General features: G+C 44.2%; 1 protein-coding gene across 3 annotated transcripts; it reads left to right on the forward strand.

Moving 5' to 3' along the window:
* hars (histidyl-tRNA synthetase) lies at positions 1-25,733 on the forward strand. Of its 3 annotated transcripts, none has more exons than XM_038796273.1 (14): positions 20-157; positions 2,622-2,989; positions 6,924-7,013; positions 7,589-7,708; positions 7,992-8,087; positions 10,631-10,756; positions 11,703-11,810; positions 12,814-12,912; positions 14,794-14,887; positions 16,001-16,128; positions 18,682-18,942; positions 22,562-22,678; positions 23,973-24,119; positions 25,305-25,733. In XM_038796273.1, the coding sequence occupies exons 2-14, from the start codon at positions 2,879-2,881 to the stop codon at positions 25,362-25,364; spliced, it is 1,557 nt and encodes a 518-aa protein (XP_038652201.1). In that variant the 5' UTR covers positions 20-157; positions 2,622-2,878; the 3' UTR covers positions 25,365-25,733. The 3 variants fall into 3 exon arrangements, with proteins under 3 accessions (XP_038652202.1, XP_038652201.1, XP_038652203.1); XM_038796275.1 differs by lacking the exon at positions 2,622-2,989 and adding an exon at positions 4,289-4,405 and having other exon boundaries at positions 42-157; XM_038796274.1 differs by lacking the exon at positions 2,622-2,989 and having other exon boundaries at positions 1-157.

The raw sequence follows: 25,733 nt of genomic DNA on the forward strand, positions 1-25,733 counted from the left end.
GGTCTGGGTGATTGACGGGCGGCCTGGCGGGCAGGCGCCGCTGTCACTTTCCCTTTCGCCGGTGGCCATGGCGGGTCGTGCGGAGCTGGAGGTCGCTGTGAAGGAACAGGGGGAAGTGGTTCGCAGACTGAAGGCAGACAAAGCCCCTCAGCACCAGGTCAGTGATATCTGGAGCAGCTTAAAATGAAACCCGGCTCCTCCTGCGGCCCGTGAAGCCGCGGACTCGAGTAGTGGTAGCAGCCAGGAGTGGAGGCTTCAGGATGGGGGCCTGGGGGTGCTGTGCCAGCTAGGCCGCAGCTCTGATCCCCAGCCTGGCTGAGGAACCTACAGCTCAGCCTCTGGGCCTGCAGGCGGAGGGGACTGGAACCCGCTCCCATCCATCAGCAGCAGCCACCCTCCTGTTGCCAAAGCCTGTCCCCCCATCCTGTTTACTATCTCCCCCAGCCTCCCCCCTCCCTCCAGCCCCCCTCCCCCCGCCCCCAGCCTTCCCCCCCACCAGCACTGACTCACCAACACTGACCCTCCGGCACTGACCCACCAACACTGACCCCCTCAGCACTGACCCACCAGCACTGACCCACCAGCACTGACCCACCAACACTGACCCCCTCAGCACTGACCCCCTCAGCACTGACCCACCAGCACTGACCCGCCAACACTGACCCACCGGCACTGACCCACCAACACTGACCCACCGGCACTGACCCACCGGCACTGACCGACCAACACTGACCCACCGGCACTGACCGACCAACACTGACCCACCGGCACTGACCCACCAACACTGACCCACCAACACTGACCGACCGGCACTGACCGACCAACACTGACCCACCGGCACTGACCCACCAGCACTGACCCACCGGCACTGACCCACCGGCACTGACCCTCCGGCACTGACCCACCAGCACTGACCCACCAACACTGACCCTCAGCACTGACCCACTAACACTGACCCACCAACACTGACCCTCAGCACTGACCCACCGGCACTGACCCACCGGCACTGACCCACCAGCACTGACCCACTAACACTGACCCTCAGCACTGACCCACCAACACTGACCTACTCCTCCTAATTCTTATATTCTGATGTCAGTGCCCCCCTTCCCCTGTTCCCTTCCCCATTCAGAAAGTGAAACAGCGCTATTGCTGTCCCACGTTTTTTGAACACTTTCTTTTCTTGAATTTCTAAGGGAGGAGAGAAATAATTACCGTGGCAAGACGTGGACATGGCTACAGATAGATGAAACCCTCCCCAGTCTTTTGGTTCATGAAGGTTGCCTGTGTTTGCCAAGGCACCAAAAGTTTTAAGTGCTGATGTTGGATTTTAGGGCTGGGTCTCAACGTAAACAGGATAGTAAGGGAAAGCTTGAAACTCCTAATTATCCAATTACATTGAGCTCCCGATTGAAACATGGATAATGTGTGTAACATTGTTGATAGTATGTACTTGTTATTTGGAAGAGCTTAAAACAAACTTTCAGCTCTGCCCACCCAGTCTTCATCTGACTTTAGATCTTTAAATTTGCATTAGAAATGGATAAAACCATGAAAAATATGTTATGTCCGTCAGGGTTGCAGTTGGAAGTGCAGGCTACTTCAGCTGACACAACTGTGAGAATTATGCAGGACTCACTTCATTCTGCCGCCCTCTCTAAACGTAGGACTGTCCTTTTTTTAAAATAAAGTGCCATTAAAAGTGCTGAAAATTCCATTGGAGCTGGGCAGTAAATAGAATAATTGTGCTGTATTATAGTCCGACTTTCATTCTCGTACTCCTTAGAGATAGGGTGGAGCTGTAACTGGATGATGTAATGCTGGCTGAAGTTGCCTCAGGTACAAGGGAAATCGTCACAGATCTGCTTGTGCTTTTCCATTTTTTGTTAAAGCGCATAAGATGCTCGAAATGAAACTGGAGCAAGCCTTTCTTAACTCACCAATACAAAAAGAGATTAAACTTGCTCCCTAACACTTTTTTGAGAAACGTGGGAAAATATGAACGTGAATATCAGAGTCCGCACTCCATGTGGAACTTGTTCAGAAACAATAATCTAAGGAGAATTTAGGCAGCACGGTGGCGCAGTGGGTTAGCCCTGCTGCCTCACAGCGCCGAGGTCCCAGGTTCGATCCCGGCTCTGGGTCACTGTCCGTGTGGAGTTTGCACATTCTCTCCGTGTTTGCGTGGGTCTCACCCCCACAACCCAAAAGATGTGCAGGGTAGTGGACTGGCCATGCTAAATTGCCCCTTAATTTGAAAAAATGAATTGGGTACTCTAAATTAAAAAAAAATGAAATGAGAATTTATCAACTGTAACAGGACTGTAAGAACCTGCTGTTGATGAGTTGATTGTACCCATCAAGATATCAAATTCATGATGGTTGTAATGGTTTATTACTGCAGTTACTGAAATGGTTAGCACTTAACTCGTGTTTCTTGATTTTAATAACATGATACATGGGCTTGATTGTAACCTTCTGTAAGTCACAAAGGCCCTATGACTCATAAGATGTTCTTCCAGATCTGTGTGTGATTTGAAATATTTGCTGTTCGATTTTGTTAATTATCATTGTTACTCCTCCCCACCATGCTTTGCTGCCACAATGTACCACTGGCTTAGTGGTAATTGCTGACAAGTTTTCTCCTGTTCCTTCATGCATGATCCATGTGGACATTCCTTCCCCCCGCCATGATCTATCCTTTTTGGACCTGCTGAAATCTGTACTCTGGACGGAATCTGCGGCAATTAACATTTTAACGGGTGGATTTCAATGGGGCTTAAATGTTAACATTGCCTAATGGGACTTTGATAATTATTGGAATTGAACTGGATGTGTGGTGCACATTACCCATGTCTGCACTGAACTCAAAATCAAAATGAACAAATTTGGAACAATCGCTGCAAAATATTGGCCTCGATTTCTCTGCTGGCGGACTGGACTCTCCAATGTGGCTGTACGGATGCTGTGCTCTCTGCCTAATGAACAGGTGTGTAACTTTTTTAAAAAAAAAGTATTTTGTGTGTGTAGATTGACTGGTCAAGCATTTATTTTGTGGCCGGCATTTTAGTACTCGTGTAAGCAGCTTCTCGTATTTATATAGTGCTGTTAAGAGTTGGGTTTTAAGGAGCATCAAAAAGGAAGAGAGCGGGATTTAAGGAGTGAATTCCAGAGCTCGGCCCAAGTGACTGAAGACACGGCTGTCAACGGCTCAAGATCCAGAATAAGATGGACAGAGAGAGCTCTGGGGCTGGTGGCGATTATACAGACTATGAAAGAATGCAACATATAGAGACTAGAAATTGCTGTCCAAGAATGTGGACTTTAATATTTACTGTAACTTTACAACAAAGAAACCCCCCCCTGCTAAGTGTACTTTGTCCCCTGATTAAGAACAACTTTGATGCCTCCTGACGAGAAATCTGTGACACAGTCTTTCTCCTCCATCTGAAGCCCTTTTTTTAATATCCCAGACATTTAATGTCTCAATGAAAAAAACCTTCCTTTACCCCCAGCCGCCTCCCACACCAGTTCATCTGTCTTTTGTTCTTAGATTTGTTACGTCTTGTTGCAATCTCTCTCAGCTGCAGTATAATACCCGGCACTTTCTTTATCTCTCTTTAACTACTCGAAACAGTAACTTTGTGTTCTCCCTCCCACCTGTGGCTGCCCGACCTGCTGAGCTTTTCCAACATCCTCTGTTTTGTTTCAGAATCCAGGATCTTTGCTTATTTCCATTTTCCAAAACTAGACCGTTTTCCTCCCACTAAGGAACTGGTACTTCCCGTACCAGCCTCCCTGGACAGGTGCCGGAATGTGGCGACTAGGGGCTTTTCACAGTAACTTCATTGAAGCCTACTCGTGACAATAAGCGATTTTCATTTTCAACTCGCTTAACACGAAGCTAAGTAAAATCCACAATATTGTAGTCATGTTACTGAGATACTGTGAGTAGCCACACTCGCATCACAAAATCACTCGAATTAAAGCCCCCGAGTCTAACAAGGAGCCATAGCGTTCAGAGCTCTCTCATCTTCAGAACGAGGCGTCAAAATCAGCTCATAGCTGCTTCTCGGTTAAATTATCAGTCGAATGTCTGGGACTTTTTATTGTTGTTGCAGTTTTCAATTAGTCAAGAGGAATGAGTGGCTATCAGAAGCTGAGCAAAATCTGTCTTTTCGTTCAAATCTGCGATACACGTGCCACTGCGTAGCACAAAGTGGGGCAATCAAATAACTTAAATCATTTCTGTGTGTTGCTATCTGCCACCGTTTCTCTCCTTGCATAGGGTGGAAGGAAAATGGAAAGATGTAACTGAATATGTTAAAAAGTTACATAATTCATCACCCACTCTACAATCAGATAACCAAGTAATGCTCACTGTCAATACTCGCAATTGGGCAAGGTACCTTGACAGCTTTTTATTTTATAAGGCAACATTAATATTGCTTTGCAGTTGTTGGTATCAGTGAGACCTGCTAATCTGACTGCCGCAGATATCACCACTGTGTCTATTTTGAAATGCTGACGATCGCAGGGGCACTGCAGGCTAGAACTTCTGAGGAGTTGCAATCACCGTCAGATTACCTCCGTTCCTTTATACTTCCCCAGGTCAGGAGCTGTGTACTTGTCACCCAGGCTCCATTCCCGGGCCTGGTGAAAAATGTGCTGCCTACCTGGTTCCTGAGGCCTTCCAGTGTAGGGGAGCTGTGTCAGGGGAAGGGAAGCTCTAGTTGCCATAAAGTGGGTACGTTTAACGGTCCCAGCCACTTTGAGAGGTCAGGGAGAAGGGAAGTGTGTAAGGTAAGTGGGCAAGGGGTCAGTGTGATTGGGGTTCTGGTAGATGGGTGTAGGATGGGTGGGGGTCAGGAGGGTGTAGGCGAGTGGCCAGGGGGTTAGGTGGTGTTGTCAGGTGGGTCCAGTGGAGGGGCAGTACCATAGGTACCCAGAAATTCAAAGTGGTTTTAATACTTCCAACTTTTCCTGGGTAACTATCCTTTTTTTAAAATAAATTTAGAGTACCCAATTAATTTTTTCCAATTAAGGGGCAATTTAGCATGGCCAATCCACCTACTCTGCAAATATTTGGGTTGTGGGGGCGAAACCCACGCAAACACGGGGAGAATGTGCAAACTCCACACGGACAGTGACCCAGAGCCAGGATCGAACCTGGGACATAAGAACATAAGAACTAGGAGCAGGAGTAGGCCATCTGGCCCCTCGAGCCTGCTCCGCCATTCAATTAGATCATGGCTGATCTTTTGTGGACTCAGCTCCACTTTCCGGCCCGAACACCATAACCCTTAATCCCTTTATTCTTCAAAAAACTATCTATCTTTACCTTAAAAACATGTAATGAAGGAGCCTCAACTGCTTCACTGGGCAAGGAATTCCATAGATTCACAACCCTTTGGGTGAAGAAGTTCCTCCTAAACTCAGTCCTAAATCTACTTCCCCTTATTTTGAGGCTATGCCCCCTAGTTCTGCTGTCACCCGCCAGTGGAAACAACCTGCCCGCATCTATCCTATCTATTCCCTTCATAATTTTAAATGTTTCTATAAGATCCCCCCTCATCCTTCTAAATTCCAATGAGTACAGTCCCAGTCTACTCAACCTCTCCTCATAATCCAACCCCTTCAGCTCTGGGATTAACCTAGTGAATCTCCTCTGCACACCCTCCAGTGCCAGTACGTCCTTTCTCAAGTAAGGAAACTTCGGCGCCGTGAGGCAACAGGGCTAACCCACTGTGCCACCGTACTGCCCTCCTGGATAACTATCCTGCTGAGAGAGCTGGGACTATCCAATGTCTCTGATTTGGATGGTTCCCAGTGCAGGATAATCCGCTTTAGACATTCCCTGGCAATTCCTGTGCAGTCCTTATTTGGGGAATTCTCGAGGGTCTCCCAAGGCATGTTCTGTGGTACATCCTGAGTGCAACCCCTGGAGTGTGCAACCCCGAGCCTACACATTTTGTGTGTGTGTGTGCGTGCGTGCGTGCGCGCGCGTGCGTGCGTGTGTGTGTGTGTTCGTTTGCATCTTTTAACCGTATTGCTCTGCATAGGAAGAAATGTTTGAAATATGGAAAAGTGCAGGGAATGTTGCATAAGGATAGCTCTTCTATTCATTAATATTGTTGCACTATTTTGGGTTCTGGAAATATTTAAACTGAAAAAGTAATTTTGAAATGTCTGGAATTTGCAAAATATTCCCCCAGCCTGGGTGTGTCCTGATACATTGTTTTAATGTTATTCTGTTAATCTTTCATCCTCTGGGTCTCCACCCTAAAAGTCCTCCCGTGATCTAATTCTCAACTTTCTATTTACACACTTAAAACAAAGAAGTCTCCCAATTATGTAATTATTTACATGACCTCGAGACTACTCCAAGTGAATGAAGTGTAGTCACTCGTGTACAGTTGGAAACATGGCAGCCAATTTGCCCACCTCAAGTTCTCACAAATTCTTCCCCTTCTTACAGTCCCTCAGGGTCGAAGATGTATTATTTCCACCACGGTTCATTGGATTCTGAGATAGTTGATGGTCCAGTGCACCATCTGCCCACTCTGCCTCGTGTGGGACAAGTTGTGCTTGAAGGGTTGGGTAGATGTGTTGTTAGGACTTTTGTACGCTCTGTCCAACACCTTAACCGTGCCTCTGCACATTCCTGGCAAAGTGTCTCAATTTCACCGCAAACTCTCAGCAATATGAGAATGATCATATCGCCTGCCTCTGTGACGTTGAGTGAGGGATCGATATTGACCAGGACATTGAGGATAACCCCCCTACGCCTCTTCTAAATATTGCCATCGGATCATTTACATTCACTCCAGATAATTGGCACATAGCATTTTTTTAAATGAAGTTGTGCACTGGGTGAAGGGAAGACTTTGTTAATGATATTTAAAAATTATTTTATTATTCAGATTTCAGAGGAGCTTGCAAAGTTGCTGGAACTAAAAGCTCAGCTTGGAACTAACGATGGGAAACCACAGTTCGTACTCAAAACACCCAAGGTATGTTCAGTATAACTGTAAGGAAGAGATTCAGGAAGTTTCACCAATATATAAATTGCCCTGTTTATGAAGCCGGATACCCTCAATAGGCAGATCGATCTTAAAGCAACTGTGTTTGTCTGCACAGAGGCAGCTGGAATGCTCCAGCTGGCAAAAAGCCATGTTATTTACCGTTAGCAAAAATGTTATTTGTAGGGCAGCACGGTGGCGCAGTGGGTTAGCCCTGTTGCCTCACGGCGCCGAGGTCCCAGGTTCGATCCTGGCTCTGGGTCACTGTCCATGTGGAGTTTGCACATTCACCCCGTGTTTGCGTGGGTTTCGCCCCCACAACCCAAAGATGTGCAGGGTAGGTGGATAGGCCACGCTAAATTGTCCCTTAATTGGAAAAAATGAATTGGGTACACTAAATTTATATTTTAAAAAAAGTTATTTGTATCAGGGATGGCAGTGATATTGCAATTGTACGGAGATTATCCATTGTGGCAGAGGTGATTTTTAAAAAAAAATCTTTATTGCAGTGTTGCTGTAGGGGAGTGCTCCTTTTTGATCTCTCATGTAAGTTTCCAATTTTACAGGGAACCAGGGACTATAACCCGAAACAAATGGCTATCCGTGAGAAAGTCTTCAGCACCATCATTAACTGCTTTAAACGACACGGAGCTGAGACCATTGACACACCGGTATTTGAGCTCAAGGTAAGACACTAGATAAGGCTTTGGAACACCGGAATATTTTTCTATTTTGATTTGGGTAGATTGGGGTGCGGTGGGGGTAAGTGGTCCTCTGACAGCACCGTGCTATTGCAAGGTTATTTAGCATATTGGTATTACTGCATCACAGGACCATTTCACAATAAACTTCACCATGTGAAATGTATTGCAGTGTATGTTGCATTGATCCTCATTTCACTCACAAGACCCTTATATTCTTGGAAATGTATTTCTGAATTATCTTCTGTTGAATATTCCTGTTCTTTAGGAAACCCTGACCGGAAAATATGGTGAAGACTCCAAACTCATCTACGACTTAAAGGACCAAGGCGGCGAGCTGTTGTCTCTGCGTTATGACCTCACAGTATCCTTTGTCTGCCTGTGAACCTAAATTCAACAAAGAAAACCAAATCAATTATATTTGTATAGTATTTCCACCACTCTGGATGTCTCCAAACACCTGACAGCCAATGAAGCACTTCTGAAGTATTGTCATTGTTGTGACGCAAGATCTGCAGCAGCCGAAATTGCACACAGCACAGCAAACATAAATGTGACAACAGACAAATAATCTGTTTGTGTGATATTAATCAATGATTAAATATTGGCCAGGCCACTAAAAATAACTGCACGACCCCCTTTCGAAGTAGTGGCATAGAATTTTGCCAAGCAGGCAAATGGGGCCTCAATTTAAGGTCTCATATCAAACACTAGTGCAGCACTCCCTCAGTCACTCCAGAATGTCAGCCTTTAATTTTTTGTGCTCAAGCCCTGGGGTGGAACTTGAACTTGCTACATTGTGGTGCCGAGCGAGAGTGTTACCAACTGAGCCGGCTCTTGCACAATAGTGAAATAAACATATGCAATGTTTGAATAATTGCATTGTGTGTGGTAAGTGGACAATGTGTTGGATTTATCACTCTGGCCTTTCATCCCTGGGAGCTGAGCCCCAAAGCAGCTACAATAGATGAGGTGAAGATCTCTTTCCATTGAGCGAAGTGGATTGGGGTGGAAGGCATCAGTCCAGCACCGAAGCAGTGTGGGGCGACAGTACAAAACTGCCTCTAATTTGGTACCTTTGTTTGGAGGTCACAGGATTTATAGTGTAGGAAATGTGATAATTGCTGCCCTGAGTTTGGGGCTGGGACATGCTATGGGGAATGCTTAATACTGTTGAAATGTAAAGTGTGGACACCCCACCGCACAAAGGTCAGTAAAAAAAAATGCATTTGGGAATAAATTTAAGGAGAACAGATAAAGATATTTTTAAATGAATTTAGAGTACCCAATTATGTTTTTTTTCTAATTAAGGGGCAATTTAACATTTAACCCACTTACCCTGCACATCTTTGGGTTGTGGGGGTGAGACCCACGCAGACATGGGGAGAATGTGCAAACTCCATACATACAGTGACCCGGGGCCGGGATAAATATTTGTCGATATATAGTTGGCTTGTTTTTTCAACTTTTAATTGACTCAGATTGTTTAAAAAAAACATTTTGTAGATATTTAAAATGTTTTTTTTTTCTCCTTTGGTGCTTGAATTAGAACTTAATGCCTGAATTGGATGGGTTTTTTTTGCTTTATTCACTGGACAGAAAATGATTATTGAATATGATTGAGATAACTGGAGTGAGAGAAAAGTGCAACTGGGTGCTTGTTAAGAAACCTATTTGCAAGATTTTGCAACTAAATTTAAGGCACGGGTGGTTCCGAGTCCAGAGGTGGCGATTTTTGGTGTGCTGGAAGACCCAGGAGTCCAAGGGGTGAGAGACTGATGTTTTGGCCTCAGCCCGGAGACGGATCTTATTGGCATGGAGGGACTCGAAGCCCCCAAAATCGGTATTGATTCATGACACGGCTGGGTTTCTCATGCTTGAGAAGATCAAGTTCGCCCTGAGAGGATTGATGCTAGGGTTCATCCGGAGGTGGCAACCTTTTATCGACTTCTTTGGGGGAAATTAAGCTGTCAGCAGGTATAAGGGAAAGAGGGAGGCATGGGGGGGGGGGGGGGGGATGGTTGAGGTGAGAAGTAGTGGGACTGGGGAACTGGGTATGTAAACCACGAAGGCTGGGTTTGGTTGTTGGGAGGGCGGTCTTATTTGTTTGGGTGTTATTTCCTCTTGAAAATTGTTAAAATTACATATGCCTTAATAAAATATTTTCATATATATATTAATATAGAGATTTGCTCATTGGCCAAGAGGACATTGCACTGTCTGCTTTGATATCAAGCCCTTTGCACAGAAAGTAGCAGGCATGATGAATAGGCTGGCCTTGATATCCACACAGTCTAAAAGAACAATGATAGGGACACTGATATCTGACTGCTGTTTCCCTGCTAGAAAGTTTGTACATGTGGATGCCAGGTGTGCAGTTGGGACACTGTTGAATAACCGTTCTAACTTTCACTTGTCAAAGCTCAAAATGAGGACAAGCCAATTGGGTTAATACTGGAGAAGTAGGGCGCCGTGTGGTGCAGTGGGTAGCACTGGGACTGCGGTGCTGAGGACCCGGGCTCGAATCCCGGCCCTGGGTCACTGTCCGTGTGGAGTTTGCACATTCTCCCCATGTCTGTGTGTGTTTCACCCCCACAACCCAAAGATATGTGCAGGTTAGGTGGATTGGCCACGCTAAATTACCCCTTAATTGGAAAAAAATAATAATTGGGTACTCTAAATTTTAAAAATAATACTGGAGAAGCATTGACAGCCAAGGAACCAGACCTCCACACATGTCCCAGTTTTCATGAAACGGGAATGAGGGAGATATTTAAAGCAGAGAATAAATGGGAGCATGCCGGAAAGTAATTTTTCAATTCTGTGACCTGCATAAAAATGACCATAATATTTCAGGTAGAGCTGTTGTGTTATCATTCCTGTATTTGTCCTTGACCCTTTTCTCAGGTTCCATTTGCCCGTTACTTAGCCATGAATAAAATTACCAACATTAAGAGATATCATATTGCGAAAGTATACAGAAGAGACAATCCAGCCATGACCCGGGGCCGTTACAGGGAGTTCTATCAGTGTGTGAGTATATGTTGAGTTGGTGTTTTTGACGAAGCATTCTGTTTAGGATTAATTCACCTGGCAGAAATGGAATCATTTTGCAATTGCTGAATATTAATGACCACAGCAAGAAATGTACAAAAATCTGCAAGTTTATTGTGCAGAAAGCCGACATCACAAGGATCCAATGCATCTGTTGGGCTGATATGGAGGTGCCATTTTACAATGCTATTTGTTATCTATGATAAACTGATCTATACATAGCTTTTCAAACTGGAGGGATTGTCTGATGTGAGCTCGGGGAATCCACAAAGTCATTGGTTTCTTTGTACTTGATGATGTACGGGTACATTTTTGTTACTGTCTGTTAAAAAATATTTCTAATTTTAATCAGTGTAGCTCATGCTATGGTTTGGAGCTTTATGGGTGAGGGTCACTGAGAATGCGTCATCGGTAGGGGGGTCTGAGGATGTTTGTCCATTTTGATGGAGTCTGCCAGTGAGTCACTGTCGAAAGGGATTCTGAGAACGACAAAGAATTCAAAAGGCTTTTGCTTTGTTTAGAGAATTAATTGAAGTTAACACATGTAATGACCTTTATCTCTTGATTTATTTAGCTTCTATTTAAATTCGTAGTTGAATCTGAAAGGTGTCATTTGTCCAGTTATGAGATTTTCTTTTGCCTGTTTGGAAGGATGGGAGTCCGCGGATTTTCTTGGGTATCCCGTAGAAAAGTGGATTATTAATCTGAAAATATGTTATCCCACTCAGCTCCGACACATGGTTCAGTTTTGTTTCTGTAGCATGGGCCTGCTTGAGGAAGCTGCATTTTCAATTAGAACGAGTGAAGATGTTTCATTTAAATGCTTTAAGTTGTAAAACCCTGCTGTGTTTTCTCCTTGGCTTATATTCAATGTTGCAATAGGATGCTGGTACTAATTTGAATAAAAAATAACTTCTATTCTCAGGATTTTGATATTGCTGGCCAATATGATCCGATGATTCCTGATGCTGAATGCCTGAAAATTGTGCACGAGATCTTGAGCGAGCTGCAGTTGGGAGAGTTTCTAATTAAGGTAAATTGGAATTCCAGTAAGATTGCGAGAGAAGGGAGGGAAAATCAGTGACATGTTTTAGATACCGCAGCTGGATGCAACTGTTTTAATCTAAATCCAACATAGACATAATAGAACAGTTGAACCCCTGTCGGAGAGCACTGAGCACAAAATACGTTTGAAATTGGAAAAAGAAAATTGAGATGGAGGAATAATTTTGAAAGCATGTGTCACATTGAGACCCTCCTATATTCACTGCTGAAGGAGCAGTGTGTAGTTTCCAAGGTCAAGGCAGCACGGTAGCACAAGTAGATAGCACTGTGGCTTCACAGCTCCAGGGTCCCAGGTTCGATTCCCCGCTGGGTCACTGTGTGGAGTCTGCATGTTCTCCCAGTGTCTGCGTGGGTTTCCTCCGGGTTCTCCGGTTTCCTCCCACAGTCCAAAGACGTGCAGGTAAGGTGGATTGGCCATGACAAATTGCCCTTAGTGACCAAAAAGGTTAGAAGGGGTTATTGGGTTACGGAGATAGGGTGGAAGTGAGGGGTTAAGTGGGTCGGTGCAGACTCGATGGGCCAAATGGCCTCCTGCACTGTATGGTCTATGTTCTAAGGCAGCTTTTTGCACTCGTGCTTTTTGTATTAATACCATTCCAAATAAAGCGATTAACTCAATTTTGAACTTGGTCGGCCTTCATCCCAGTGGACCACAAGATTGTTCACTAACCGTGACCCTTGAATAAGATTGAATACAGTCTTATTCATTTGAAGATTGACAAAAGTAGGGAGGTTATTCTTCAGTTATATAGGGCACTGGTGAGACCACATCTAGAGTATAGACATGAAATTTATGCTCCAACAGGCAGGTTTTACCTTTGTTCTGATGCTTCAGAGGGCCAGGTGACGTGAGCCCTGACAGCTCTGGAGATTTGTAATCCACGTTTATGTCAGTTACCCACAAACTTTGTTAAAAAAAAACCCCTTGTAACCCCTAGAACTTGTAACTGTGTCCATTTGTCTCCACTCAGGTTAATGACAGGCGTGTCCTCGATGGGATGTTTGAAGTGTGTGGAGTGCCAGCTGATAAATTTCGGACAATCTGTTCTGCGGTGGATAAAATGGACAAGGTAATGGGGTTCATCGACCAGATTTGTTATCCTTTCGTAGAGATTAGGTGAAAAGCCTAGCCTATGATTTTCCACATCTGTTCCAAGTCTTTGAGAGAACTGGCCTGTGATTGGAGCAGCAGCCCCAAGAATAATAATCTATTGAAACTCACTTGATTGACCGGGATTTGGAAAACTGGTGCCCAGGGGCCGCATGGAGTGGCTTTGTGGGCCGCACTTTGGACCATCCTGAGTTAACATCTCAGCCGTTAACAATGCTTGGCTCTGTCTCCACGCTTGCTGCCTGACCTGAGTATCTCCAACATTATTTCAGATTTTCAGTATCTGCAGTTTGCAGGAGTCTTTCCTGTTTGTTGGGCACAGGCTGGTTTTTTTGAAGCTGGTAATAGTAAAGCTACTCTCTAAGCGCTACATGTGTGAGGCCTAGCAGCTGCGTCCCTTTTAAGATACTGCCAGTGCGTGGCCTTGTAAAAGTAATAGAAAGTTTTGGGGGGAAAAGTCAAAAGTCCCGTCCATTGAAATGAGTAATGAAATGTAGAGGAGATACTGGCTGAATTTTGTGAAAGATTTAGTGATATTTTTCTTCATGGCTGCAAGTTCGGAGAGAGAGTGTTGTTCAGTTGCAGTTCTTTGAGGTTTTATTTCAAAATGCTTCTTGGTAACGATGATGTTTCGAAGCAGCCTCCTGAACTGTCTCTGTTCATTTGTACACTTGTGCTTTGGTATCACGAATTAAGGTAATGGCCGTCGCAGTTCAAATTTTCCCCAAATCTTGTGGAAATGTTTTTAATTGTGGTGAAGGGTTTTCCTTCTAAGGTTTATTTGTTGTTATCTCTGTCAAACATTTTAGTATCATCTGCTCTGGGGGAAAGGCTCCCCAAGCACTTTTAAGTGCCCTTGATCATAATTATCTTGATGTTAATGGTCAGATAAGTGTTCTGCCAGATGCAGACGGCTCCTTTATCTTTCCTTATTTCTGTTTACCTGGTTACTCATGAGGTCATTTCTATGTAAATTAACCGTGCCAAATTGAACTGGCCTTCTGAACTGCTTTCATTGCAGGAAAAGTTTGTGTGTATTGAAGTGGGGCATATTTCAAGCAGTCCCTAATTTTGCTTCTCCTGTACTCTGTGCTTGTGTTAAATCAAAAGCAGCCATCAAACACATGATTGAGCCATCCAGATTTAGATTTTGCTGCTGATCGCTGTAATTTTTGCATTTTCTTTCAATTCTTTACATCCCCCCTTAGCAAAGATGTCGACTCGTGCTGGGGTAACCATTCCTTGCGTCTCAATATCTCACCTAGTGGCCATTGCTTGTGTGGCCCTGACAGCAAACTCTAGGCCATTCACTGCTGGAAATGATCCTTATTCCACCCAATGTCCTTTGTATGTGTGGCATTGACTCAATGGGCCAAATGGCTTCCTTTTATCGTAAACGATTGAGTCCTCGGTGGTTACTGCTTTGGAGTCAGCAGTGGGGAAGGCTGGCTGATTTTGTTCCCCTGCCTGCCTTCCATTGTGATTACATTAAACATTGATGACAACTATCATGGCCCCAGCACAATTATACCTAAAGTCAGCACAGATTACAGATCAGATCACCCTGATCTACACATCCAGCTCAATGCAATACCACAGGGTGCTCTTAACTGAGACACTATTCCAGTTTATATATGTGAATTATGTTCACTCTTTGCATTGTCCTAATCAGATCGAGAAACGTTTGAATGTTTGTTTTTATGTATGTATATGTATTTTTTTTATTTTAATTTTCACATTCCCGAATCATGTTGTTCCATTTCTGTAACAATGCTGATGATACACTCCTGTGCTGGTGGGCTAAGTGGATTCATACATTTCATGACTCCTATACCTGTAGATGCCATGGGAAGATGTGAAGAATGAGATGGTTTCAGAAAAGGGCCTTGCTCCCGAGACCGCCGACAAGATTGGAGAATATGTTCAGCTTAACGGTATGCTTTTTAGAAAATGTTTCTGACTAGTGTCATCAAAGCTGTCTCACCTTTTTATTGATTCATGCGAAGTGATGTCTGCTCGATGCTGATTTCACTACAGTCCTTTTAAAATCTTTTAGTCCATAAAGAAAGAGGAGCAAACTCTTAATTTAAAGGATTGTTCATATTGGCAGGTTGTCCGAATGCTTCACAGTCATTGAATTGCTGTTTGAAGAGCAGGAACTATTGTTTAGGCAGACGCAGTGGCCGATTCCCACACTGCAAGGTGTTACAAGTGCTAAGAAGAGATAACTGACCAGACTGATTGTCTGGTGGTGTTGGGTTAGGCTGGAATGTTGGGAGTTCTGCCAGTGTCAGAGGAGAGGTGTCGGCCCTAAACATAAACTCATGTGAATGGGGAGAAAGTCTCTGCCTGTCTGCTGGCTTGCATGCCTGCTGTCTCTGTGTAAGTGATGTCAGGGTATGAAATGTGACTACATTTTCAGTGCAGGCAGATGTACCCAGTCAAAGTGGTACAGAAAGCTTAGTGCACTGTGTGAATGCAATCTACCCGTGCTACGATTCAGAATACAAAGGGGCTGGTTTAGCACAGTGGGCTAAATAGCTGTCTTGTAATTCAGAACAATGTCAGCTGCGCAGGTTCAATTCCCGTACCAGCCTCCCCGAGCAGGCGCCTGAATGTGGCGACTAGAGGCTTTTCACAGTAACCTCATTGCAATCTACTTGTGACAATAAGCGATGATTATTATTATTAACTGTGTGCCACTTTTCAATCAGTTTGACTAAATAATGTAAACATCAATAAAGTGGGGCAGCACGGTGGCACAGTGGTTAGCGCTTCTGCCTCACGGCACCAAGGTCCCGGGTTCGATCCCAGCTCTGGGTCACTGTCCGTGTGGAGTTTGCACATTCTCCCCGTGTCTGCGTGGGTTTCGCCCCCACAACCCAAAGATGTGCAGGGTAGGTGGATTGAACACGCTAAATTGCCCCTTAATTTGGAAAAAATGAATTAGGTACTCTAAAACAAATTTTAAATCAATAAAGTGATTACTTTTCCTGTGTTATTTACTCCTTCATGAAGCGTGGAGAATAATGCACTGTCTTTTGCAGGCAGGTCAGAGTTGATTGATAAGTTGGTACAAGATGCCAAACTGTCCCAGAACAAGGTGGCTATGGAAGGTCTGAATGACATGAAACAGCTCTTCGTGTATCTGACACTCTTTGGTGTTGAAGAGAAGGTAAGCAGCCCAGCTACATGATTTAGAGATATAACCACATGCTCTGGACAACACTTCAAATCTGTTGCCAGTTGGGAGAAATGTAATAGTTTTCTTTACCCCACAGGATACAAATGATTTGTGTCAACCAGAGAGCGTGAACCTCAGTTCGGGTTACTGACTGTGATTCAATGTACTCCTGGCAGTTTCATCACATGGCTTCTCCCTGTGCTCCAGCTATTATAAACACATCCAGCCTTGTGATGTTCTGCCTTCCTAAGCTATTTAGAAAGCATAAAAGACTCTAGCCAATTGGATGATGCTTGATTGTCAGCCAAATAGCCGCCTTTCCCCCATTTTTAATACTTTTAAGTTTGGCAAAGAGAAATGTTCAAAGAAAATGACAAACGAAAATTTTTTCAATGTCCCGATGATTTTTCTGCCAGTGCTGCACACAGCAGTGTCATGGAGATTAATCTTCAATTCCTGGAGGCACCAGACCAATCCTGGAGGGTTGGCAAACCGACCATTTATGGTGTAGATTGCACATTGTTCCCTGGAAGGAGTGGGGGAGATGGCACTAAACTTGTTCCATTCTCATCAACTCACAGTTCCGCTCTCCACAGGTGGTTAGCATTGTTGCTTCACAGCGCCAGGGTACCAGGTTCGATTCCCCGCTGGGCCACTGTCTGTGCGGAGTCTGCACGTTCTCCCCGTGTCTGTGTGGGTTTCCTCTGGGTGCTCCAGTTTCCTCCCACAGTCCAAAGACATGCAGGGTTAGGTCGATTGGCCACGACAAATTGCCCTTAGTGTCCAAAAGGTTAGGAGGGGTTATTGGGTTACCGGGATAGGGTGAAAGTGAGGAGTTAAGTGGGATGGTGAAGACTCGATGGGCCGAACGGCCTTCTTCTGCACTGTATGTTCTATGTTTTACAGCAAGTGATTTTTTTTGACATTCCTGTTACTTTTAAAGCAGCAGTTCACAGTGTATAATGGAGAATACTTAATTATATTACATCAGACAAAAAGTTGGAAAGATCTCGATACAAACACAAGATTCAAATATTCACCTTTCCCTCACCCCAGCTATATATTTACAGACAAATACAAATTCGGAAAGATTAAAATGTACATCTATCCTGTATTCTCGTATTCAAGGTGAGTATGAGGCACATGTGAAATGACAGGCTGTAGTTAGATGCACCATACAACAAAGTAAATAATAAATGTGGCCCAAGCTGATTCTATGGATTCCTCAACAACCCACCCAGATGTTGATCGCACAGTGAGCCAGCCAGTGTCACTGAAACCCCCTTTCTCATGTGGACTCAACTTGGAATTCCCTCCGTGCTGTCCCTACGGTGAGCAGCACTGAGCCACCAACGTTCGGCTGCCCTCTTCAATCTTCTGGGCTTCCCTCCAGCCCACTTTGCTTCAAGTCTGCTACCGGCAGCTTTCCTGGAGTCTTATTTCTCTGCTCCCTTCTCTGGACTTTACTTAAACGATCTGCTTCTGATCTCTGTCCTTGTTCCTTACTTGAGACTGTCCCACTCTTTGGTTTGCGACCTCCTCCCGTGACTGTTTCGCTGGCACACCTTCCTCCTAAAGGAACTTTTCAGGTCACCTGACCTGCTTTTTGTGCCATTTTGCTTCTTTTCATCTGTGTGCGCACACGGGGTCGGTTCCCTGCCTAAATTTGATTTTTGATTTGATTTATTGTCACGTACCGAAGTACAGTGAAAAATATTTTTCTGCGGCCGAGGGAACGTACACAGTACGTACGAAGTAGACAAAAAGAATAATCAACAGAGAATATTGACAAATGGTACATCGACAAACAGTGATTGGTTACAGTGCGGAACAAGGGGCCAAACAAAGCAAATGCATGAGCAAGAGCACCATAGGGCGTGGTGAATTGTGTTCTTACAGGGAACAGATCAGTCCAAGGGGGAGTCGTTGAGGAGTCTTGTAGCTGTGGGGAAGAAGCTGTTTCTGTGTCTGGATGTGCGGGTCTTCAGACTTCTGTACCTTCTGCCTGATGGAAGGGTCTGGAAGAAGGCAATGCCTGGGTGGGAGGGGGTCTCTGATAATACTGTCTGCCTTCCTGAGGCAGCGGGAGGTGTAGACAGAATCAATGTGAGGGTGGCAAGCTTGTGTGATGCGTTGGACTGGGTTCACCACACTCTACAGTTTCTTGCGATCTTGGAACGAGCAGTTGCCATACCAAGCTGTGATGCAGCTGGATAGGATGCTCTCTATCGCACATCTGTAGAAGTTTGTGAGAGTCAGTTTGTGAAAGAACGTAAACACACCAACTGTGCCTCTGTGGCCATCCCCCAGCCTGTGAAAACACATATGGCCTGAAGAAGTGAAAAGAAAACAAACTACACACATGCGGCCAGTTCCCAGCCAACGCATGCAGACAAAAATAAGGATCTGTTAGACAGCAGGGAAAGGTGAAACATGTTTTTTTTTGTAGCTTTCATTTAAAAATAATTATTTAATTGGCTATTGTTTATGTGCTGTTTCGTTTATATTGATTTTGTGTGGAGAATAATTGATTTTATTTTTCAGGTTCTTTTTGACCTGAGTTTAGCTCGAGGTTTAGACTACTACACTGGTGTCATCTACGAGGCTGTGCTAGCCCAGAGTCAGGCAGCCACTCGGACGCAGCAGAGCGAGCACTCTGAGCAAGTTAGCGTCGGCAGCGTAGCCGCTGGAGGGCGGTATGACGGCCTCGTTGGAATGTTTGATCCCAAAGGTCGGAAAGTACCGTGTGTGGGGGTCAGCATTGGGATTGAAAGGATATTCTCCATTATGGAACAGAGACTAGAGGTACGGTAACTGATTCTTTCTGTTATTTACAGCAATAATAAAAGATTTAAGGAAATCAACATGTGCGTGTTGCTTTGGCACTTTACATCTGTTATAGCACTTTTTAGGTCAAGTCACTGCAGCATGTGTTCTTTTTGTCCATTGTGAAATAAATGACCTACATTTTGAATTGCACCTTCATATGAAATGTGGGTTGTACTTGAATCTAAGATAGTTCCATATTTGGTGGATTAATAACCTGGAAGATGGATATTTCAGTGGATTGATGCTAGGTTTGACATTCTGATGTCTGGTCCGTTTGATGCTGAGCTCACGGTAGAGCAGGTTCATCAATGTTTGAGTCAGTTTTCTTTTATAAAAGCAAATTACTGCGGATGCTGGAATCTGAAACCAAAGAGCAAATGCTGGAAAATCTCAGCGGGTCTGGCAACATCTGTAGGGAGAGAAAAGAGCTAACGTTTCAAGTTGTTACGTTAGCTCCATCCGGTAGCTCTTTTCTCTCCCTTTGAGGCTTGTTTAGCACAGGCTAAATAGCTGGCTTGTAAAGCAGACCAAGGCCAGCAGCGCAGGTTCAATTCCCGTACCAGCCTCCCCGAACCGGTGCCGGAATGTGACAACGAGGGACTTTTCACAGTAACTACATTGAAGCCTACTTGTGACAATAAGCGATTTTCATTTCATTTCAGATGCTGCCAGACCCGCTGAGATTTTCCAGCATTTTCTCTTTGGTGTCTTTTTCTTTTAGTTACCTTTGCAAACATGATTTCCCCTTTGCATCCCATTCATCTGTGTTGCAGTGGTTACGTTAGTGTACTAATGGGGTGGCACGGTGACACAGTGGTTAGCACCGCTGCCTCACGGCCCTGGGTCACTGTCAGTGTGGAGTTTGCGTGGGTCTCACCCCCACAACCCAAAGATGTGCAGGGTAGGTGGATTGACCACACTAAATTGCCCCTTAATTGGGGAATAAAATAATTGGATACTCTAAATTTATATTAAGAAAAGATTTACAGCATTCAAGAAGAAAGAGCATTTAGATCAGCACTTCAAATGCCCGAGCATACAAGGCTACAGACCAAGTGCTGGAAAATGGGATAAGAATAAATAGATGCTTGATGGCCGGCACCGACACGATGGGCTGAAGGGCATCTTGTTGTGCTGTAAAACTCTGACTATGACATGACCTTTCACAGTTGATGTTACATACGGGGAAAATCATCATAATCATAATAATCTTTATTAGTGTCACAAGTAGGCTTACATTAACACTACAATGAACTTACTGTGAAAATCCCCTAGTCGCCACACTCCTGAACTCCTGTTCACGTACACAGAGGGAGAATTCAGAATGTCCAATTCACCTAACAGCATGTCTTTCGGGACTTGTGGGAGGAAACTGGAGGAAATCGCAGACACGGGAAGAACGTGCAAACTCCATACAGACAGTGGCCCAAGCCGGGAATCGAACTCGAGTCCCTGACGCTGTGAAGCAACAATGGTAACCACTGTGCTACCATGCCATCCATTTGTATCATCACATTTGTTTCTTCCAACACTGTATGTCACTTGCTGTATTTACATTTACAGTCCATATTTACACGGTTCCTCCACATGTCAAGCTACAGCCCAAGCGGTTTTACCCAGTTTACAGCTGTCCCAAGCTTTAGTGTGTCCATCAACGCACTGTCCTGTACCTTGGATTTTCAATGGACAGCTGTCCGTTGTCATGAATTTGGTTGCATTCCGTGAGCTCCAGTGGAACATTGAGTTGTATTGGGGCAGTTCTTTAACGTTGCCGTGGTTCATGGAAGCTATTGTAGTGCGTGTCGGGAGTTGGGTAAATGATTACCCAGGTATGTGCAATACGTGTCTGAATTTTATTGGTGAGCTGACGAGTGTGTGTTGCCAACAGCGCCTAGTGAGAATATTACGTTCTTAATTTGCAAATGAAAAGAACATGCAAACATGGATAAGGGGAACGCGGTGGGGGAAGAGAGGTTAATTTCAAAGCTCATTTGAAAAGCTGGTGCAGACGCATTGGGCGAAATGGCCTCCTGTAATAGATTCAGTTAACTTCACTGTTGTGCCCGTGCTGGTGATCTTGGCTTGCCTCAGTGAGTAAGTCCTCTGTCAGTCCTTCTTTCTGAGTCAGCCGTGCTTGTTCTCCTGTGGCACTATGAGCTCTATGTTTAGGGTATATCCGGGGAATCACTGACCTGTATGTTTAGGGTATATCCGGGGAATCTATGACCTGTATGTTTAGGGTATATCCGGGGAATCACTGACCTGTATGTTTAGGGTATATCCGGGGAACCTGACCTGTATGTTTAGGGTATATCCCGGGAATCTCTAACCTGTATGTTTAGGGTATATCCGGGGAATCTGACCTGTATGTTTAGGGTATATCCGGGGAATCTATGACTTGTATGTTTAGGATATATTCGGGGAATCTATGACCTGTATGTTTAGGATATATCCGGGGAATCTATGACCTGTATGTTTAGGGTATATCCGGGGAATCTGACCTGTATGTTTAGGGTATATCCGGGGAATCTGAACTGTATGTTTAGGGTATATCCGGGGAATCTATGACCTGTATGTTTAGGGTATATCCGGGGAATCTATGACCTGCATGTTTAGGGTATATCGAGGAATCACTGACCTATATGTTTAGGGTATATCCGGGGAATCTATGACCTATATGTTTAGGGTATATCCGGGGAATCTATGACCTGTATGTTTAGGGTATATCCGGGGAATCTATGACGTGTGTTTAGGGTATATCCGGGGAATCTATGACCTGTATGTTTAGGGTATATCCGGGGAATCTATGACCTGTATGTTTAGGGTATATCCGGGGAATCTGACCTGTATGTTTAGGGTCTATCCGGGGAATCTATGACCTGTATGTTTAGGGTATATCCGGGGAATCTGACCTGTATGTTTAGGGTATATCCGGGGAATCTATGACCTGTATGTTTAGGGTATATCCGGGGAATCTGACCTGTATGTTTAGGGTATATCCGGGGAATCTATGACCTATATGTTTAGGGTATATCCGGGGAATCTATGACCTGTATGTTTAGGGTATATTGAGGAATCACTGACCTATATGTTTAGGGTATATCCGGGGAATCTATGACCTATATGTTTAGGGTATATCCGGGGAATCACTCACCTGTATGTTTAGGGTATATCGAGGAATCACTGACCTATATGTTTAGGGTATATTGAGGAATCACTGACCTATATGTTTAGGGTATATCCGGGGAATCTGTGACCTATATGTTTAGGGTATATCGAGGAATCACTGACCTATATGTTTAGGGTATATTAAGGAATCACTGACCTATATGTTTAGGGTATATCCGGGGAATCTATGACCTATATGTTTAGGGTATATCCGGGGAATCACTCACCTGTATGTTTAGGGTATATCGAGGAATCACTGACCTATATGTTTAGGGTATATCCGGGGAATCTATGACCTATATGTTTAGGGTATATCCGGGGAATCTATGACCTATATGTTTAGGGTATATCCGGGGAATCACTGACCTATATGTTTAGGGTATATCCAGAGAATCTCCTTTTGCTGATTTCTCTTCTGTTTTGCCAGGCCTCCGATCAGAAAATTCGTACAACGGAGACGCAAGTTCTTGTGGCCACAGCACAGAAGAAGCTTCTGGAAGAGAGGATGAAGTTGGTGGCAGAGCTGTGGAAGTCTGGAATTAAGGTTTGTGCCATGCTATATTATACGCAGTGTACATAGCAAGTAAGAGGATGAGGAAGTACAGTAATGTGGAGAGATTGGAGAATCTGAGACTTATCTTTAGAGCAGTGAAGGTTAAGGGCAGACGCAAAGAGGTGCTAAAAATTCTGAGAGCTTTTGATAGAGCATTTTGGGAAACTTACCATTGACGCACGGGTCAGTAACCAATAGTTAATTACTTAAAATAATTGACAAAACAATCTCAAGGGGAAATAAATGGTGGAATAATGATTTCACTAGAGGGTTGTTGTGATCTGGGAGGCACTGCCTAAAAGGGCAGTGGAATCTAATTCCAGAGAAACTTTCAAAGAACATTGGGTGTGTATTTGAAGAGAATCAATTTGCAGGGTTACACGGAAAGAAGTGGAGTTTGGGCATAATTGGATAACCCTTTCAAAGAGCCAGCATGAGCACGATTGGCCGAGTGTCTGTAAGATTCAGAATTTTAGATTTAGCTGAAGTGAGGGTGAACATAAAGATTTTTGTTGAAGAAGCATTGTGCGTTTATGTAAAATGGTTTAATATTCATTAAAAGTGGTTTCCCTTGGAAATCCAGTGATAACCCCTAGTTGAAGGGTGAAAAAAAGCAATGTGGATTCCCTCTCCAAACCGCTGGGAAACTGTGGGGGTGTTGGTGTACATACAAATGTGTATTAGCGGAAAATACCATCGTGTCCAGCAGTGATGAACTTTCTCTCCCCCTTTCCTCTTCTCCACTATTTTAATAGCTTGCTAACATTCTCTGTTTAGAATATGAATGATGTGGAGATGCCGGCGTTGGACTGGGTGAGCACAGGAAGAAGTCTTACAACACCAGGTTAAATTCGAAACAAACCTGTTGGAATTTAACCTGGTGTGGTAAGACTTCTTACTGTACAATAGAATGCCATTTGCAGAAGGTGCAATATGGCTCTGAGTGCTTATGGATCTATTTGGCGGTAACAATCTGAATATTTGGGGTAGGGGGAGTTGGAGAGGAGGTAAATAAATTTAGTTGGACACCAGTTTCCCTCGTCCTGCAGGTCCCAGCACCCTCCACGTCAATACAATGTGTGTGTGCGTGGCCTGCCCTGGTGGGTAAAATAATTTAAGCAGTGATTAGAGATATTCTTTGATCCTCAATGTTTCACTCCTCAACGAACGCTGGTACTGAAATGACTCCACCCAACCTGTCGACCGTGGCAACTTGCAGCAGCTTCTGAGAAGTGTTGTTAACCCATTCTGTGGGTGTTACAGTGTTCGAATTGTTCGTCTGCAGGCAGAAATTACCTACAAGAAGAACCCAAAGCTCCTGAACCAGCTCCAATACTGTGAGGAGACGGGAATTCCCTTGGTGGCTATAATTGGAGAACAGGAACTAAAAGATGGAGTTGTCAAACTTCGTGTTGTTTCTACGAGAGAGGAGGTTAGTTACTTATTTACAAGTTATATTTATATGAAAACAAAAACCAAAATTCCCACCTGCTACTCTTAAGGTTACAAGTTTAAAATCCTTTCCGAGATGTTTTTAAAAAATACACATATTGAGAGACCCAAATTATTTGCAAGGGTAGAATATACACTCAGCAACCACAGACACCCATATTAGAAATGACCATTAATGCACAATGCACTTCAATGATATTTCTTTCGTGGGATGTGTGTATTTTAATCTTTATTAGTCACGTTAACACTGCAATGAAGTTGACTGTGAAAAGCCCCTAGTCGCCACATTCTGGCGCCTGTTTGGATACACAGAGGGAGAATTCAGAATTTCTAAGTGTTGCCCTTGAACGGAGTGGCCTACTCTGCCATTTCAGAGATCAGTTAAGAGCAAACCACACATTGATCAGACTAGGTAAGGACATTAGTGAATAAGATGGGTATATATAATGACAGTTTTGTGGTCATCATTACTGAGACTACTTTATATTCCAGTTTTATTAACTGAATTCAAATTCCAGCAGCCGTGGGATTTGAACCCATGTCTCCCGAACGTTAGTCTGAGTCTCTGGATTGCTCATCTAGCGACATTGTCACTACACCAATGTCCCCTTGCCCCCTTGAGCCTGCTTTGTGATCCACTAAGATCATGGAATGGGAGGCTCTTTACCCAGCCTGCACAGCGGCAGGGAAACGGTTCTATCTTTGGATGTTTGCGTGGCTTTATCCCGGGGTTGGAGTGGTTTCTCTTTCATTGTGGCTTCTGTGTAACAAAACTCCCTGTTCTATTGAAAATGTTTATAGTAAGCACCATGACCATTTTGAAAATAAGGTCACCTCGTGCTGAATGTTTTCTTTCATTCTCGCTGCGCGTTGAATCTGCACCAGTCGGTTTCTGGAAGATTGTCTACTCGGCTGCACATGCGCTCACCTTAAAGGGACTGCTCATTATATACCGCATGTTTGTTCTAAATAGCCACGCACCTCCGCAGCCTAGCTGGAACTTTGCTGGTGCCAAGTCTCAAGTTCTCTGTAATTTACAGCTTTTGCCATGCATTAAAGATTTGGTGACCAAATATGTGATGTTTCAAAAATCCTTTGTAAATTTACCCTATGTGCTTTGAAAAATGTGTGTATTGGTGATTCATTTTTGGGTTATCTTCTGCAGGTTGATGTTGCAAGAGCAGATCTCATAGAAGAAATCGAGAAGAGAACGTGTCAGTCCTAACCCCTTGAGAGGCAATGTCTTGGAATCACTTTTACATATTGGACGCTGCTGCAGGATACCCTGCTCCATCATCATCCTTGACTACTGATCAGCACTGTGAACAAGGAGCTCCCCGATCTGGAAGGACACTTTCTTTTCCTAATTGTACTTTAAAATTGGGCATGAATATATGTTCTGTATTATGGAGCATACCCTGTCTTTTACAAAGGCAAGGGGGGGCTAGAATTTGCTGACCCAGCCAAATCAATATAAAGGCATGCTGGCTAAATGGCTGTCCATTTATTGACTCCAAATATTTGTTGTTCCTCTGTTAACCAGTCAAAACATATGTAGAAACCTGCACTGCAAATAAATTCCAGCTGTCCAGGA

This window comes from Scyliorhinus canicula, chromosome 4 (genome assembly GCF_902713615.1).
Source record: "Scyliorhinus canicula chromosome 4, sScyCan1.1, whole genome shotgun sequence".
NCBI lineage: Eukaryota > Metazoa > Chordata > Chondrichthyes > Carcharhiniformes > Scyliorhinidae > Scyliorhinus > Scyliorhinus canicula.